General features: G+C 40.1%; 1 protein-coding gene across 2 annotated transcripts in view; it reads right to left on the reverse strand.

The window, feature by feature from the left end:
- Window positions 1–18,935, reverse strand: part of METTL25B (methyltransferase like 25B) — a 380,958-nt gene that overhangs the window by 92,178 nt on the left and 269,845 nt on the right. For both annotated transcript variants that reach the window (XM_085637915.1, XM_085637916.1), the window contains one exon: window positions 4,247–4,369. In XM_085637915.1, the coding sequence (XP_085494041.1) occupies window positions 4,247–4,369 (123 nt within the window). The remainder of the gene's footprint in view (window positions 1–4,246; window positions 4,370–18,935) is intronic.

Raw genomic sequence — 18,935 nt, forward strand, 5'->3', positions numbered from 1 at the left:
AAATATGGGGCTGTAGGCTAGAAGTACTATTTTTGTGTTGCAAAAAACTGTTCGCAATTTGTGAACAGTAAAGAATTTTACAAACCAACCTAGGTCCCAATAGGTTAGGTCGTAAAATTACAATATGGGAGGGGTCAAAATTGAATCTACCTCATAGATGTTTATAAGATAGATCACAAATTGCGACTGACTCCGACTAGAGGCCATCACAGAGATGGCTGCCTACTATGGTTATCAGACCACCATGTGTGATCACCTTTCAATAAAGTAATTTTTTTTTTTAAATGCAGCCTGTTTTCGGTAAAGGAAACAGGATTGTGTTTAAAAAACTGTTATTTTAGACTTAGAAGCCGATTACGATCTTGTTAGTAAACTGCCCCGAACAAATCGGTTACTGACTCGTTTCCTACCGAATCGTGTCCTGCTAGTCCAGATGACCGATTACGATGCTTCCCAACTTCCGAACGAGAGCACAGGCTCCCATTGAAATAAGGGGTGGTTGGGGTAAACCTTGCACCCTGTGGCAGGCCATGGTGCCTGCCACATTGTGCATGGTTGGGAAGAGGGGTACCTTGGGAACCCCCACGGGCCACATTCGGACGCCTCCGGGTGAAGGGGAGCCCGCAACGGGCCCCCAAAGACTGATTTTGACAGCCATTTTGTGTCGGACAAACCGAGTCAGAATGGCTGTCTGAATCGGTCATTGCAATTGCTCATCCAGAAACCGTGGCAATTGAGCTGAATGATTTGGCTCCGAAAGACTCCGACCGACCCAATGCCTTTCGGAACCAACTCGGACTGCTCATACGGTTTCCAGACACCATAATCGGTCGTTGGCAAAAGTGTTAGATTCAGTAGGAAACAAGGGTACCGAATCGGATTCGGCAATACCGAATCCCATACGGAGTCCTTCCTAACAACATCGTAATCGGCCCCTTTGTAGTGGTCCACTGAACCACTGCTTTCTTGCCAACTAGCTTCTTTTTAATATTCACAAACAAAAATGTTTTCAAGGGGATCCTGTCCTTTTTGTGAATGGGTAACCTCTCCAAGTTTGGAGTCAGTAGATTTTTGGTGTTCAGAGGCTGTTATGGCTGCCAAGCATTGATACGCTGCATGCCGAATCAGTATTTGAAAGGGACACCTATAACATGCCCTTCTAAACCTAAGTTCACCAACTCCTAAAATTGGATTTGTACATTAGAAAAAGCATTTTTGCGGTCACCCACTCCGATTTGGAGCGTTGCAAATGTAAAAAGGCTGTATACATCTGACCCTTGGTCATTACAACAAATACATCACCGATAATACCACTACTTAGAATCCTCTACAATGAAAAGTAATTACAAAGAAAAGTACAGGAAAATCACTACAACAAATCTACTTTAACACTGATATTAACATGTCATTTTCGCTGAAGTTAAATACATGGCTTGCATTTATGGTAAGGAAGACGGTCACGATAGTTTGGGTTGGGAGTAGGATTTGTGTAAATGTTTGGGCAGGGCAACTAATATTATGCGTTTCTGCAGATGTAGCCTTTTCTTGTGTAATTATGGACTTGACATTTGCCACAAAATCCAAAATCTGCTGCATAATTTTATTATGTTAATATAACTGGGGTGTAGCTCAAAGGGATTGAAATCCCATAAAAGATACAATGGTCACCTTTCGGGTGTTCATTGCTACTCTGAGCTTTGAAGAGAACAACTTTTGCTCAGATGGCATCAGTATCCTCGGAAGACTGATTCTGCCTTTGTCTGGAAATGTTTTGTTTGACTCTTTCACACAACTAAGGGGCTTTTCTCAAAAGAAGCAGTTAATTAAAGGAACACTTGAGATCTAGAAGGATACCAAAGACTTTTAATCTTCTTCAGAAACTGTTGAAATACGTCTCAAAATAACTCCCAGTGAATGAAGTACATAGAAAAGTATGGAAGTACCAGACGTCTCCCAAACTAGGAGAAAGGTTCAGAGACGTGAATGTCTGTGCTATAGTGTAATAATGTAATCAAAGCAAGAAATTGAGTTAAGAAAAATAAAAAGATTTGGAAGCCCTAGTGGGAATACATGAACATAAATAAACAATCTCCATGACACAAACTGTAGCTAGCAAGATGTTGTATAAACCTTGTTATGCTTAAACAGAAAGAAATGACCAATTCTCTGACCAGGTACACTGAATGCCAAGTGTTTAACGATGGTTATGCCGTTAATTAAACAAATAAGAGAATAATTTAAAAAAAACTGAAAGTACGTTTCAAATCAACGGGGATGTGCAAAATAAAACGTGTAATTGTAGGTTTGTTTTCAACTATTTTCAAAATTGTTTCTTTTTTACAAAATGTTTTTACTCCTAGCGGTAGAAAGGCCATTGGTAATAAAATGCTGCTGCCATGCAAACTAAAACATTAATTTTTGTGAATATTGTTTTCTTAAGGACTTTTTTGCATCTTGTAAGGTGTGCTGAAATATCAAAGGGTGCCAGATAATAATGCTGCAGATGGTGAGCCATAATCTGTCTTCAATTCATAACAATGCTCTACTTTGCTACATAAATTAGACAACCTTGTTACTTTGGAACTCAGTTGCTGCATAATACAGGGGACCCTAGTCTACGGACAGGGACACAGCAGATGTTCCTAACCGTTTTTCTTCTGTCACCCACCACTTAGTCACTTCGGGAATCTTAGAACCCTGGTCTGAGCAATCTCAACTATTTGATCCTCCAAGCAATGCACAAAAATACAGAAAAATATACATAAAAAAATACACAAGTTATGAAATATTTCATTAAGCTCGCAAACAAATATGGAAAATTCGAAATTTTAATTGCTATTTGGAAGGCACCTGTTAAGGGTGCCCCTTCCAAATACCGATTCCTTTTGCAACCAAAATCCAGTCGCAAAATATTAATATTTTACCGCCAATTCAAAACAGATGGTAAACTAGTCACAAACGGGAATAGGTCCTTAAGAGATCTCTTCTCCATTTAACAATGATGATAAAAACGATTTTTTAGGGGTACACAGTGGTCTTAGAGCCAACTGCCTGTTTGTTTAACAATACATTTTTTTATATGAACCCCATTTTCTTTTAAGGAACACGGGCTGCATTAAAAAAAATCTTTATTTAAAAGCAATAACAGACTCGGTCGTCTGCTGACCCCAACAGGCCAACATGACTGCAACTCTAGCAAATTGTAGAGGGATGCAATTTGTGACCTGGCTCCTGCATATTAATATGGTAGGTCGAATTATGACTCACTACGATTCAGAATTTTGTGAACTGACCTATTAGCTTATAGGTCGATTCACAAAATTCCATTCTGTATGCAAATGTGTGTGCGCAAGTATGTGTGTCCTGGAAATATGAACTACAGTAGATACTTGGCTCTCCATACATACCAGGTGGTATATCATCCTCACATCTACTATAAACTCACCTTAAAAGATTTGTAGTTCTCTACACCAGTTGGTACGGTGTGTTACATACAAGCATTGCATTGGGAAAGCTACCCAGTTTGTTCAGTTAAGTCATATGTATGTTGAATGTTGTGTGTTTTTCGTTCGTCTTCTAGCAGGGGGACAGTGAGAGGTTGCTAACTTAAGCCTTACCCTTTCTCCCTTGTGAAGAACACACACACACCATTATTGGTGGGTACTATTACTTGCAAGCAAGAGCGTTTCAGGTTTAGAGGTACTTATTAGATGTTGCATAACCGACATACACAGGGTCACGCATCTGCCAATGTCCTTTACTCTAGGGTGTTGCCAGTTGGGCAAAATACAGCATCCGAAAGGTAAGAAGATGCCATACAAATTCTTACAATTAGTGTTGGTCTTGCTGCTACTACGTAGATGGGGCAGAGAGCGCCTGAGAAAATGCACTGGCATTGGGATGTCATTGAGTGGAGGAATCACATATGATAACTTGTAGACGAGATGAGCAGGTGACGGAAGACCGGGCTGAATGCTGAAACCTCTCTGCCACATTGCTAGATCCAGATTCTGAACTGGTGACTGATGATAGTACTGACATGAATGATGAGGAGTGATTTATTGTTCTCAGACTTTTACCATCTTGTGATAATAATGTGCATTGTGTGTGTGCGCTTCCTTGTCTAGCATATTGAGGTCAGCTGCTTTGTAGCTGTGAATTTGCATAAAATTGAAAAAATAAAGTTATCGTTAAAAAAAGGTAAACTCTTTTCACAAACTATTACCCTTGCTTGCTTTTCTCTCACCTTTTGTAGTGTTATGGCAAGTTGCTGGTCAAACTTTGTTGCCATATGGACGAGATGTTCATCTGCTTCAACAGCTGTGATTGGCAAATCAAGGCCGAAAGATAAGAATCTGGAAAGATGGCCCTAGGAAGTGAGAGAGAGAAAGAAAAATCCACTAAAGCGTTTTCATAATTTTTTATTTTAAGTTCAACCACAAACTAAAACTTTATTTTCAATGTAAATACCTATATTTGATACACAATGTCAGGGAGTCTAAGGGACACTATGTAATTTAATATAGCTGTTGCAAAGTGTGTTGTGGTTCTGAGTCAAACAAGTAAAGCCAATTAAATTTGCTAGTCATGAATATTACTGCACACAACATTCCATAACTTGTGCTGCCCACTATGCTCAAAACACCTTTGGCCATGAACAGCCAACCTCTGTTGTTTACCGCTGTCAATGGGTCATACAAACAATTTCTAAAGAAAATGGTCCTAGTCCGAGCAGCTAAACCATTTCCTTTTTAAAAAACGAAAGTCGGGATGTAAAGGAAAAGTTTGTGGATCACATCGGTAACAAGCCTGAGTAAGGTCAAAATGGTCCTCACATGGTCCCTGGTTTGATTTGTTTCTTTCGTGGGTATTAGGCTAAGCCACATAGCGGAGTAAGGTTTTATCAGGAGAAATGTGGAAAGGCTTGGTGGTAGGAAAATTTGTGGATACCCACAAATTCTAGTACTCTCTGGCACAGAAATGTGGGAAAAAATATTTAATAAATAGTTTCTTTTGGGATAACCATGAGCGATTTATACAAACAACCCCTAGCTGAATTTGGAATTATGTCTAGTTTTCAGAAATGTATAGCTTTCTTCTCCACCCTTAGGTTTCCACACTGTTTCCACCACAAACTGCAAGTAGGTTAAAACCACAAAATATAGGAAAAATGGACTGTCACTCAGAAAAAAGCAAAGACTTTTAAATCTTTTTTACAACTATATTTGTTCTTAAAAGCTGGGCGGCTGGTTATTTCAGCACAGCAAACCTTTTATCAATCCAATTGTTAGTAAAAAATATATATATTTTCCTGGTCAGGATTTTTTTCTCCATTTTCCTTTAAAAAAATGGTTTCTTTGGCTATTTTTTTAGCTCCACCTGGAGGAACTGTGGGATAAAGGACCACATTTGTCCCAGGCACCTTTTGTGGAAAAAAGTTAATATGGCATATGTGCAAAGTATCCCAAACATCAAAAAAGAGCTTAGCACAGGGGTCGAAAAAGTTTCAGTAGCTAAGGGGCTAACTTATTTTCATGCTTCTCCCTTCACATAGATGAATATTTTCCTTCAAAGGGTAGATAGCCTCTTCTTCACCCACTACAATGTTTTTACTCGTTGCCCTTGTATTTTCCTAGCTAGCGATTCCACCTTCCACGGGAGACACTTACTTGTCAAGTGCTGCAAAACTCCTTAGCTACAAGAATCTTCGATAATCTTTATTTCACCACACATACTTAAATCTCTTTTGTTCACCACATGTACTTAAATCTCTGCGGCAACATCGAAGCCTAACTTAGTTAAGTCTCCTTTTTCATTCTAAAGGCAATGATGCTACTTGCTGCTACACCAATACCCACAAGCAAGGGAAAAAAGTAGAAGAGGGATCAATGTTTGGAACCTGAGCAGACACTGCACAATCTCTAAAATGCCCACATTTAGGCTCAAGAAAGCCAACGTTTTGTGCAGAGGTTCACGCCTCACATCCCAAACTCATTAGCAACACCGTGCTATATATTATCGGGTACATCAAGTATTGACTTTAAACATTATTAATAAACATTATTTTCATTGCATACTTCATACTAAAAATTGCATTACATTTCTCACGTTTACTATTTTAGACAGAGGGAATATAAGCTTAACTATTTGACCAGCAACTTAAAACTGTCAATCAAGTACCGAAGCCTCCACTAGAACCTATGTTCAAAGTCTCCAGCTCTAGCCACCATACCACTTCTCCCTACTACACCAAACCACCTCTTTTAGCTCGTTTTGCAAGCATTTGCCCTGTGGCTCCTAACTTTAAATGCTGGACAGATTCCATCAATACTTAGTCACCCATCTTTCTCAGGTGTTTCCTTCGAATAACACCTTACCTACTACTTTGGTAAATTACGGATATGCACCCAAGCGTAAACCAGACATGTGAGTGTTATATGTGATGTACTGACATTCTGCAGCATTTCAGAAATACCACTTCAATTTATTTCTATCTTCTGTGCCACCTTGGTTGCTGAAAGGAAGGAAAAATCAGTACAATACAAAACAATTCATTTACATTTTTAAATTCAATTTTATGTGAGGCAAGGAGCCAATCCTACCACACCACAAGTCACAATAAACTATCGAGTGGTTGGTCATTGCTGCATTTTTCCGGTTTACCAAGCAAACCACGGCCTAATCAAGCCCTATTGAACCTCCCATATCCTAAAAAGTATTCTCATTCGATAGTTAAGTATTGAGGGGCAAAATGATGTTTTAATCATTTGCCAAATATTTCGTTTGATAAAGTGTACAATTTCCTTGATGAGCTGGAAATCCCTAGAGCAAGCTTGAAACCTCTGCTGCATGGGTGATAAGAGATCAAGTGACCTGCTCCAACAGAAAAGAGCAGCAGAGACTACTCTGCAGCGGAATACTTGGTCAGATGAGGCAGTCACCTTATCAACAGGCTTTGGCAACGCAATATGACTGACATCCCTTTCATTAGCAAGCATTGGCAAAGCCAAAAGGTCGTGTCTTTGGAAGATATTGGCTTTGGCAATGATTTTAAGCCATGATGTTCAGCAGTGTGTCTGCTGTGCAGCATGAATAAAATATATTTTTTTAAAAGCACTATGACGAGGCCAGCGTTCATGCCCTTTTCTATAATAAAAACAGACTAACAAGGAAGTGGGTTGAGGGTCGAGACAATAGAGTGGGAGGGCGAGAGAGAAGGACTCGGTGGGAAGAGATGACACACGAAAGACAATATGGGAAGCACATAGACAATCGAAGGCTAATGGACAATGGAGGGTGGACAGGAGGGTCGGAGGGAGCAAGCTGACAACCAAGAGTGGGCGGGAGGGGCAGGGGCATCAAGCTGAAAACGAAGGGTGGTCATAAGGGGCTGTTAGACAAGCGGTCAACAGAGGGTGGTGGATGGGAGGCAATGGGCAACAAGCTGGCAATGCTGGGTGGCTGGAGGGGCTGTGGCAGCAATATGATAAAGGAGGGTGGGCAGGAAGGGATGGGGCAGCAAGCTGACAATGAAGGGAGAGCGGGAGGGGCTTGGGCAGCAAGTTGACATGGGAGCATGGGTGGAAGTGTTGGTGAAGCACACAGACAACTGAGAGTGGGCGGGAGCTGCTGGGGACACAAGGTGACAATGGAGGGTGGATAGGAGGGGTCAGTTATAGGGGCTGTGGAAGTCAACTGACAATAGATAGTGGGTGGAGGGGCTGGTGAAGCAACCTGACAACAGTGGTAGGCCAGGGAGTTGGAGAGCAAGCTGACAATGGCAGGTCGGCGGGACGAGATGGGACAGCAAGCAGACAATGGACGATGAGCTGGAGGGGCTGTGAAATCAAACTGACAACGGAGGTTGGGCAGCAAGGGCGATACCGCAAGCTGACAATGAATTCTGGGAAGCAAACCGATAACAGAGGGTGTGCAAGGGGGGTATGAGGAGCAAGCTGACATCAAATGGTGGGCAGGAGGAACTGAGGGAAACAAGTAGACAAAAGAAGGTGGGAGAGATGGTATGCTGACAATGGAGTGTGGGTGAGAGGATCCAGTGGTGTAACAAAGGCCCCCCACAGTGCTCCAGGAGGGCCCCTCAGCAAAGTCACCTGGCCTGAGAGCTCAAGAGCGAGTCCTGAAGGGGCGCCTCAATGTAATTTGCAGGGGGGGGCCTCAACTTTTGTTACGCCACTGTGAGGATCAGTAGGCAGTAAGCTGACAATAGAGGGTGGACAGGAGGGGATATGAAAATAAGCTGACTGGACGGTGGGTGTGAAGGCTTGGGCAGTAGGCTGACAATAGGCTGGGGAAGCAAGTTGACAGTAGAGGGTGTGCAGAAAGGTTGAAGCAGCAAGTGGACAAGGGAGGGTGGGTTTGAGGGGAAGGTGCCGTAAGCTGACAATGGATGCTGGATCAACAAGCAGAGAATAGAGGGTGGGAGAGAGGGGCTAAGGCAGTAAGCTGAGAACAGAGCATGAGCGAGAGGGGCTGGGAAAGCACGTGGTCAACAGAGGGTCGGTGGGAGCGGATGTAGAAGCACAAGGACAATGGAGGGAGGTCAGAGGGGAATGAGGAACCACATGCACAATGAATGGCAGGCGGGAGGGGGTGGGTCTCGAGAAGGGGTCACACTGTGTAACCCCTTGGCAAAATGTTTGGCCCTGGGCAATGGGGTCCCCTGCCTACTATTGGCTTAGGAAGGGGAGCATGTGCTCCCCCTCCCTTCATAAAAAAAAGCCCCTGGAGGGTGGGATCTCCAGTGTGCTTATTGACTCTGAATGGGGGCTGCACCCCACTCCCCTTAATTAAAAAACAAAGCCCTGAAGGGATGGGTCCTCAGGGCCGAAATTCAAAGTGGCTTGGGGAGGGGTGCTGTGTGGCACCCTCCACCTAAAAAAATGAAACAAAGGTCCAGTGGGATGGAATCCCCGGGGCTCAAAGCTGCTTGGGGAGGGTGGTGCGCAGGTGAGCCCTGTCGCCAAATCCCCGCAGACAGCCAACCCCACAACGTATACATGGTAGTGTGAGCTATAATTTTAGGGAATGAGTTATAGTTATTTGAGATATCTATAACTGGTAAATTTCAGTTGATTTGTAAGTTTTACATTGTCACTGCAATTTTCACCTAACTATAGCATTACTTTAAGCTACTTTACTTTGAAATCATCCAAGCTTCTTTTATACACATTATTCTATGAACTAGTATGGCATTAGAGGCCTGAAAGTAAGTATAAAATATCCCAGAATAATAAGAATCATCATTAATGTGATCACAGATACAAGTTCTTTAGGCGTAGCAAGCATGTGGTATGTGCAACATTGACTCTATAACATACACTTCATGGGTAGCAAGTTCACCTTAACATTCAACCACGGACAGATGGGTAACCCCTACTGCACACAGTGTTCACTCTGTATACAACTGTTCAGAGAAAGTGAAGTTCCTCAAGATACTAAATGTCTGTCCAAAATGAATGCCCTACTACGGACAGCTTTTATCTGTATCAAACTCCTCACAGTCACTACATCGACATTGAGAAATGGAGATGATATGAGTAGAAAAGTGGCTATTGTAAACAGTGGTTACTCTATGGAGAGAGTTTACTCTGTATCACACTGTTTGCAGACAGAGAAACTCTCATGAGAAATATACCAGAGTATTAAAAATTACCTACCAAGAACAGTATAGACTCTATGCACAACTTATTAAAAAAATAGACTATTTGCTTAAAATAACCAAGGTTTCAAGGTTCTAAGGATCATACTACCTGCAGGCTTCATACCGTGGTGAAATGTTTACAGCTAACCCATCTTCTGAAGCAAATGAAGCACATGTACATAGGTTAGTACATGGAGCATACAGTCTTCTATGTTAGATAGAAACCCATGTTGAGATAACGCTGTCTAATAACTCAAGGCTGCTTCCAACACTTAGTATATAGTACGCAGAATCTTTATCCTGTTGGAAATTCTTCCTGCAGAACAAAAAACTTGTGTGGAACACATTGAACACAAGTTGATAACTGTCATCTACACACAGTTACTCTTCGATGGAAAGATTCATAACGTGTTCGATACCCCTACACACCTATGATGAATTAGAAGCACATGCATTTTGTAAAAACCTACACCCATCAGCTAGACACAGACTGATCAAAATAAGGCAGAAATGTAATATAGTAGTTACCTGCCACTATGTAAACTATAAAACAAATTAACACACTCATTGGATGTCATCAAAAATGTAATTTGAGATGTCATTAGTGATGTCATAAATGATGTCCTAGAACATTTCATGAGTGATGTAATATGTGAGGTCATATGCAGGGCATGGCGGGGGCGCAAGTTATAGTTAGCACTATAAACGTTAATGTTCTCACTAACAGTTTCACCTAACTATAACGTTACTTTAACCTTTGTTGTTTTCAGTGAATATATATATCTATATATTAAAGTGACATTACAGTTAGGTCAATACGTCAGTTAGGAAATTCCATTTTAAACTAGCAAAACACTGAAATGCATGAGTTATAGTTCTCTCAAGTAACTATAACTCATGCCCTAAAGTAACTATAACTTTAACTTCATTGTTTTTCTTTTTTGGTGGAAGTTCCTCCATAAATCCCCTTTTTAATTTACTCCTAACCTGCTTTTGCCACTACCCCCAGCCCTACAATTACCCTTACCTCCCATTACCACTACTCGCCCATAATCCTAAACTTTTGTAATTTACTCCAGCATTCCTTTACCACTGTTCACATCTAAACCCTAAAATTACCCTTACCTTCCTTTACTACTACCCACTCATATACCCCCAAATTGCCAATTGCATTTTTTACCACTGCCCATTCCAAAACCCTAAATTTACCCTACCACTGCCTAACCCTAAACTTTAAAATTGCCCTTAAAAGGCTTTACCACTACAAGGCATGCACGGTAAAGGCTGCATGGAAAGGGCATTGCGTAGTGAAGAAGCTAAATAATTAAGATACAAATAATTTAGAATAACAGATAAGTGCGCAATGAATAATGCAATAATGTAAAGATGAAATGGAAAGCATTTTAAATGTGCAGACTGCACTATGCAGGAAACGTTATTCGTATAGGCCACAGAAACGCTTAAATCAATGTTGTTTCACTAGAAGTAAACTTGACAATGCTGAAATGTGCACAATGGAATTTAGAGACATGACCTTAATGAGACATGCTTAGAGAAATTTGTCATAACTGCAGAATTTTCCGGTTTAACAAATGTATTTGATTTCGCTGAAAAACATAGTATTGTGATAATTAAATTGAATATTTTCTTCATATTTCATATAGTGCTTGAATAGAATTATTGTACATTTTAAAACAGTATTTCTTGGTTGCGCAAAAGAAATGTATTACTAAACAGTGTTTTTGCAAGTTGATGTTTCTCTTTAGCCTAATTCATTGTTTACTCAATGAAACATTTAACAGTAGAAGGTGTGTTTGATGCCTATGGGAACAGAGGTTTATAAATCAAGAAGCTACATATGTGAAATGTCTGTAACAAACTTTGTGATACAATTTTGCAAGCTGCATGTTATTTTATGGGAAAAGAAAAGCTGAACTCAGATGAATACTGTACCCTAATTTGGACACGAAGAAGGAAAACCTGATGCAATGTCTACAACATATTTTGTGCCTTTTATATTAGTGTTTGTACCTAGTTAGGTCTGACTAACTTTGGCTAGTGCTGAGAGGGAGACACTGAAAAGCTGGGTCCTAGATCCATTTTCCATTGTCCTTTCTTGGCAGTTGTAGCTATTGCTGCTGCAATTTATCCTTCACTTTATTATTGATGCTCGATTTTTACAGATTGCTACTGCAAATGTGTGCTCATTTACTGAGACTTGGCTGTGTTTCATGAGCTAGACTTGATGGGAAGATCGGTTGCTTAAATTGGATTTTGAGCTTTATGCTCTCTTTAACTCACTCTTTTCCTTTGAACTTGAACTCTTCATGAGTTCTACTAACTCTAAATGTTGGTCTTGGTCTTTGGAAATACGGTATTTGTCCTTTAAGGAAACTGCTTGATGTATTATTTGATGATTTGTTCTAACCATATAGTCGGTATAGTCAAGCAACTTAATGGAAACATTAATTCTCGACTAACTAAAGTTTGTGCTTCAACATCACTGAAATAGACAGATGCTTTACCTTTGTTGCTGATCAGTATTCGAAGTATCCTTGATAGAAAAATTGGTCTATCACTGCATGAGATTCTGATGGGCCGTGCAATGAGGCTACCTGCTGTACCTGAAAATGCACTTGTGAACATCACAGATTATATAATACTCGATTACTGCAAAGGATTGGCTGATGTGGTACATTGTATTTCTTACCAGGTTTCAGCAGCCACTAAAGACCCACATCAGGAAAAGTGCCACAACCTCACTCCTAGTGATCATGTTGTGATCAAGAAGCACTTTGAAAGAGTTGTTTGGGACAGAGATGGAAAGGCCCCTTCCAGGTCATTCTAGTAACCAAAACTGCTGTTAAATGTGCTTGAGTTCCAAATTGTGTGCACGCCTCAAACACTAAGAAAGTGAGAAATCTAGACGAAGAAATTATGGTTTTTGAAACTGAACGAAGAGCATTGGTGAATGCACCACCACAGCTGAGAAACCGCAAAGAACACGGATACCAAGATCACAATAGCAGTAAGAAGTTAGGAGTGAAGATTTGCAGACTGCAATACCAATCCTAGCGACCTGTTGTTTCACAAAGTGGCACTTAAGTCTCTAATGAAGGCGAGGCATAGACTGACCCTCAATTTGAAATCAACACTGAATCAACATCAGTACTAAGGATGGGCGGTGAACTTCGCTCCGCCGGCAGAATTTATGGAGTTTTCCCACTCCGCGCTCCACTTGGAACGCAGAGTTCTGCAAAAAAAGCTGAGCGTAGTTAATAGTACCGGAGTGCTGCTCACTGCAGTGCTCACACAGCGCTCACCCTTGCATCTGTATGCCATTGAGCGTCATGATTCATGTGACGTTCTGACACTTGCACACGCATGCGCGTTACTAGCTGGCTGAGGAAAGCAATTGAAAGCAGCTGGGCCTGCATTGTGGAGCACTGCAGGGCAAGGGAAGCAGAGCATGCAGAGCTCCCGAGGACACCGCCACACCCGGGCTGTCAGAGGACTTTAATTTCTTCAGCGTTTTGTTTCTTCCTTCTCCGGGTGCCAGTTAGCAGGGCTGGACTGGGCTCTGCCGGGGAGGTGCAGAATGGGGTACCGCAAAATGCTGGCTGGCGCGGTTACAGGGATCCCTGCTGTGCTTGCTAATCCTGGCACACAGACAGCACCCACTTATGTACAGTTAACATGAGGCCCTGCTTTTGTTTTGGGGGTAGCAATATACATGTTGGGGCAGGCGGACAACTATGCGGGTGGGGGTGCATACCTAGAGTTCTCAACTAGTCCAGTATCTGGGTTCACTGATGATGTAATCCCCTGGTTCAACTTGAACTTAGTTTATTAAGTACAGTGAACTCCGCCCACTATCAGAAGTCTGCAGAATTTCAGAGAGTTTTTAAGTCACTCCGCGGCATGAGCTCTGCCCACCCCTGATCAGTACAGTCAAAAGACTGAGAAAGAGTATGTCAGACCATCAGATTCCATCATCTATTCCTGAGGAGACAGAGTCAAGTGATGAAAGACATATAGAAGGAGATTAACATAAACTGAGACAATCGAAAAGAACAAGAGTACCATGTCGAAGGTGTTCAGCGCCTGAGTGGTCTTACTATGTGGACAAAGTACTGAATGTCACAGTAGATGAGTTGTGCGATCTGAAATCTGAACCGTTTGAACCTCCATAACATCACCACAGTGAGCATTGCTGGATAAAGATAGCTGCCAAAAAAGGAACTCAGCAATTATAAAAGAGCCTGACACTAACTAGTTCACATTTTTTTTATTTTAAAGAAGATTTACCTAGGCCCGAGTCTGTAGTAGAAGAGTAGGGATAACAATATTAGAAGAACACGGAGTAGGATTAGGGATTGTCTATACAAACACTGCTTTGCTAAAGAAAAAAACGAAAACAAAACTGTTCATGAAAGCTAACCACAATAAGAAGCTGCTTACAGAATTCTGCGTTGAACTTTTAAACGTTTGGCTATATATATAATCAGGTTCTAGACAAACATGTGTTGCCTTAGAAATAAGTGTAAATATATAGTGTGTTCAATTTTCAGAATAACAGGAATAATGATTACAATAGTACTAGTAAGGTTTATTTTACACCCAAGAAAGACATTAGATCTGCAAATCTGAGAGATGATTACACAACTAATGATTACTATAAACTCGTACAGGAATATACACATGCCATGCGAGCAAAAGACTGTCATGTATGTGCTCATCTGCCATCATCAGCAACTGAAGATGTCACATATTATCACAAACCATTGTCATATGCAATTTCCTGAGGCATACTGCTTTCACTTGTATCTATAAAAGAACATTATGAATATTTTTATTCCAACTATGATTTCATACTTTCTAGAGTGTTAAGGCTTATCAAAATAATTTAATCTGCTTAATGAGACCACTAGAGAAAGTTTTCATTATGGCTCTAGAGGAAAGGAATACTAACATAACATGCAGCAAATATGAAGATAGTGAGGTTTTGAAAAAAGTTTGGAAGAGAGAAGAAGATGAATTTAGAAAGAAAATGATTTACCCAAAATTTTGATTAGACGGTCAATATGAAGGAAATGTTTGCATTTATAAAAGAATAACATCCAAACAAACCAGACATGTAGGGATTAGTAGCTGTGAACATATATTTGAACTAATGGGAGAATCATGGCAAATTTTACAGGGAGAAGAATCTGCAAATTCAGAAGTTTATTTCGTTTGTGGAAAGGATGCTACTTTACAGTTAATTGCTGATTAGGAGATTATTTGTTATTTAGCTGTACTGTTTCCTAAAATGTACCATGAATTTAGTATAGATGCATTAACAATGATACCAGCACACAGACACACACGTAGTACACAAAGTGGAGTTCAATTAGTGGGAGACATGTTTAGTGCAATCGTTCCACCTGTAGGAAGCATAATAAATTATGAATAGATTAGGAAATGTCAACTGTTGTTGAAAGGTTGGCAACCAGTACTTCTGGAGTTTTATTAGTGGTAAACACTGAGCTTGTAGCAATTAGATCCATGGTCTTGCAGGATCGCTCAGCATTAGACATGTTAATCGCAGAAAAAGGAGGTGTCTGCAAGATGGTCATATTAACCCACTGCTGTTAATACATACAAGATAAGAGAAAGAAAATCAAGGTATTTACAAATAACGTTTCAGACTTGAAACCTGAATTAGAAGAGCTGGAAATACCTCGCATTTTAGAAAGTTTTAGAAAGGGATTCATACAAATGGAAATTGGATTACAACAACAAGAGGCAGTATTTTTCAAGCTATACTCATGCCAATACTAATCATAGCGCTTTGCTTATTATTTTTATTTGCTTTATTTAAAGGCTGTAAATATTACTTACACAAAAGAAAGGGCAGAAAAAGAAATAAAAGATTTGAAGAAGAATTTGAATGAAATAATCTTATGAATGATGATTACCAAAAGTCATTGAAATTCCAAAGTTTAAAACGCAAATGACAAGATTCAACTGACGATGAAAATCACCTTTGAGCAGAACTAACATGTGAAACCAAGATAATGTGATGGTTAAGATAACCATCAGATGAGGGAATTGAAGAAGCTAACTAATTAAGATATAAAATCATATAGAATAACAGATATATGTGCAATGATTAGCGTAAACATTTAAGGATGAAAGAACACACATTTTAAATGTGCAGGCTGCATTTTGCAGCCATAGTTATTCATATAGCTCGCAGAAACACTTAAATGTAAGTTTTTTACTAGAAGTAAACTCAACAATGTCGCAATGCACACAATGGAATTTAGACACCTGACCGTAATGAGAAATGCTTAGAGAAATTCGTCATAACTGAACAATGTTCCCGTTTAAAATATGTATTCGATTTTGCTAAGAAACATAGTTTTGTGATAATTAAACTATTTTCCTCATATTTCATACCATGCTTAAATAGAATAGTTGTACATTTTAAAACAGTATTTCTAGTTCACGTTCATGAAATGTACTACTAAACAGTGTTTATGCAAGTTGATGATTCTCTTCTTTAGCCTAGTTCATTGTATACGCAATGAAACATTTAACATTAGAAGGTTAAACTGTGTTCGAGGCATATGGGAATGGAGGTTTATGCTCCATACGAAAGATGTCTGTAACAAACTTTGTGATAAAACTTTTCAAACTGCATGTCATTTTGGGGGAAAAGAAAAGCTGAACTTGCTCTCAGACGAACGCTGCTGCCTGATTGAATCCAAAGAAGGAAAGCCTGATACAATGTCTACAATATATTTTGTGCCTTTTATATTAGTTTGTGTTCCTATTTAGGTTAGATTGACTTTGGCAAGTGCTGAGAGGGAGATACTGAGAAGGTGAGACCCAGATCTATTTTCGCTTGTCCTTTCCTGACAGTTGTAGCTACCGCTGCTGCTGTTTATCCTCTGCTTTAATTATTGATGCTCGATTTTTATAGATTGCTACTGCAACTCTATGCTCATTTACTGAGACTAGGCTGAGTTTTATGAACTACTCTAAATGGGTAGTTTGGCTGCTTTAATTGGATTTGGAACTGTATGCTCTCTTTACCTTACTCTTTTCCTGTGAACTTGGACTCTTCTTGAGATCTACTAACCAACGTTTTGGTCCTGTTGTTTGGAATAGGGTATTTGTCCTTTATGGAACGCACTTGATGCATTTTTTGATGATTTGTTCTAACCATTCTTTTATGAGAATTCAGTAAATGTACTCAAATTTAATGACTAATCTGAATAAAAAGAATCTTACTAAATTCTTATTGAGGAATAAACTTTTACAAGTATTTAAAACTCTCATCATTGACTTAAACTTTAATTGTGGTTTAACTTGTTATGGTGGAATAGCTCCTGGTTCAAAACATGGATGCAAAGATCTGTCACCTGAAGCAAGTTGTACATGGAAGCCAGCATGGGAACGAGGCATAACACTGTAATTGATGGTAAGAAAAGGTTAACCCAGTTTTATTTTTGTTTTGCTCCAACTCCATGCTATCAGTTATTGGGGCATCGTTGTAAAGGCTGTTTCTCACAGAGTGCTGTACTTAACTCTCCTGTTCTTATTTTTACATGGTAATTGTCTGAAAAGCATTCCTAAAGAATATGCGTTCCCTCATACAGAAGGAGGAGGACCATTTCATTAACATCTTCAACAACCAAGAATAGGCTCAGAAAAGGTCTATGCACCTGTTGTGCTGAAACCGAGCTGCCTACAGAGAATAATTAACTCAGAAAATAGAAGAGTTTAGTGTATAAAATGCAGACAGTGCAGCATATAAATTTGAAGAGACAGCCACTGCTCTGTGCTTCTAAGTATGTGCTGGAGACAGCACAATTTGAGCAACAATAGGTATATGGACTTGTTCTGAGCCTGCATACTGATTTAGAACATGTTCATGATACGGCCCCAGGATCATCAAGTTCAATTTCATTCCTACTATACCATGGTAAAATAAAGCTTAGAACCTACTTCTGAAAAAAGACCTAGCCCTTGATAAATCACCAGTACACATAACAGTGATGTATTTAATGGCATCCTATTGATCTGCTCTTGCTCTTTTCAACCAAGATAATACATTAATTAGACCAGTGGTTGCTGCTTAGAATACAAAGGTAAAAAATTATTTGGGCAACTTTTGCACCAATACTGGAAGGAGTACAGTTCCCTCACTAGTTTCAAATAAAGAAAGGTTCATATAATTAGTAAAAATCCGTTTTAGGAGGTCCTTGACTGGCTTTCATATAAACACAAACTCTGATAGGAATGGCCCAACAATATAAAGTAAACTTCACTCATGAAGTGAACAGCACAAGGCATACTGCATAGAAACAGAGTATGCTGTCACTAAAGACCATATGGCTAATAGTCTGAATATTATAGCCTTATTGCCCGCTGCAGATGGCTATACCGGTTGTTAAAGACCCTGAACCTGAGTAATAGGCAAGGTTCTATTGCAAGGGTGAGGGCCTTTAGTGACTGGTATAGCCTGAGGCAGAAGGGCTATAAGAGTATTAGAACATTCAACCTACTAAAGGTTAGAATGTTCTAACTTAAAAAGGGAGAAATATGAAGACAAACATTGGAATGTTGGAGCTTATATCAACCATTAAAATGCCCAAAGCTACTCCGTTGTCTTCAATGGAGCTCTCAACATTCTAACATTCTAATATAGCCTTAGAGCCTGCCAAAGCGAGCTCTACACGCCATTAAAGGCCTACTGAAGCTTTAAATGCCCGAGGTGAAGGTGAGGTCCTTTAACTAGGGCAGAATGTTCTAATTTGTAAAACAAAGGCCTTACTGGGCTCAATGGGATTAAAATGCCTGCAGGCTCCGGGAGACCTTTTGTTCACAACAACAGCTGAGAACAAACATTGGAATGTTTGAACTCCGGGATTCTACTGGTCATTAGTAGCCCGGAGCACACCATTGTTTTCAATGGAGCTCTCCACCCAGAGATCTTCTAGGGAGATTGTTTAGTGCAAGTTAAACTTCATAAAGATGAGTCAGCCTGCCCCTTCCAGTACCTCAGACCCTAGCTGTTAAAGATTGTTTTAAGTCACAGTTCATTCACTCCACAACAGAATTACCATCAGGCCGGTCCGGAGACGAAAAGTGCACCTGCACCGGCAGAGATTTCATCGCATCCTGGTAAGCCTTAGAGGCAAACGCAGGACCTTGGTCAGAATGGAAGGTGCCACAGGTAAATTTCCAGACAAATACATGCAAATCCTTAATAACAGTTTGA

This window comes from Triturus cristatus, chromosome 12, assembly GCF_964204655.1.
Source record: "Triturus cristatus chromosome 12, aTriCri1.1, whole genome shotgun sequence".
Classification (NCBI taxonomy): Eukaryota; Metazoa; Chordata; class Amphibia; order Caudata; family Salamandridae; genus Triturus; species Triturus cristatus.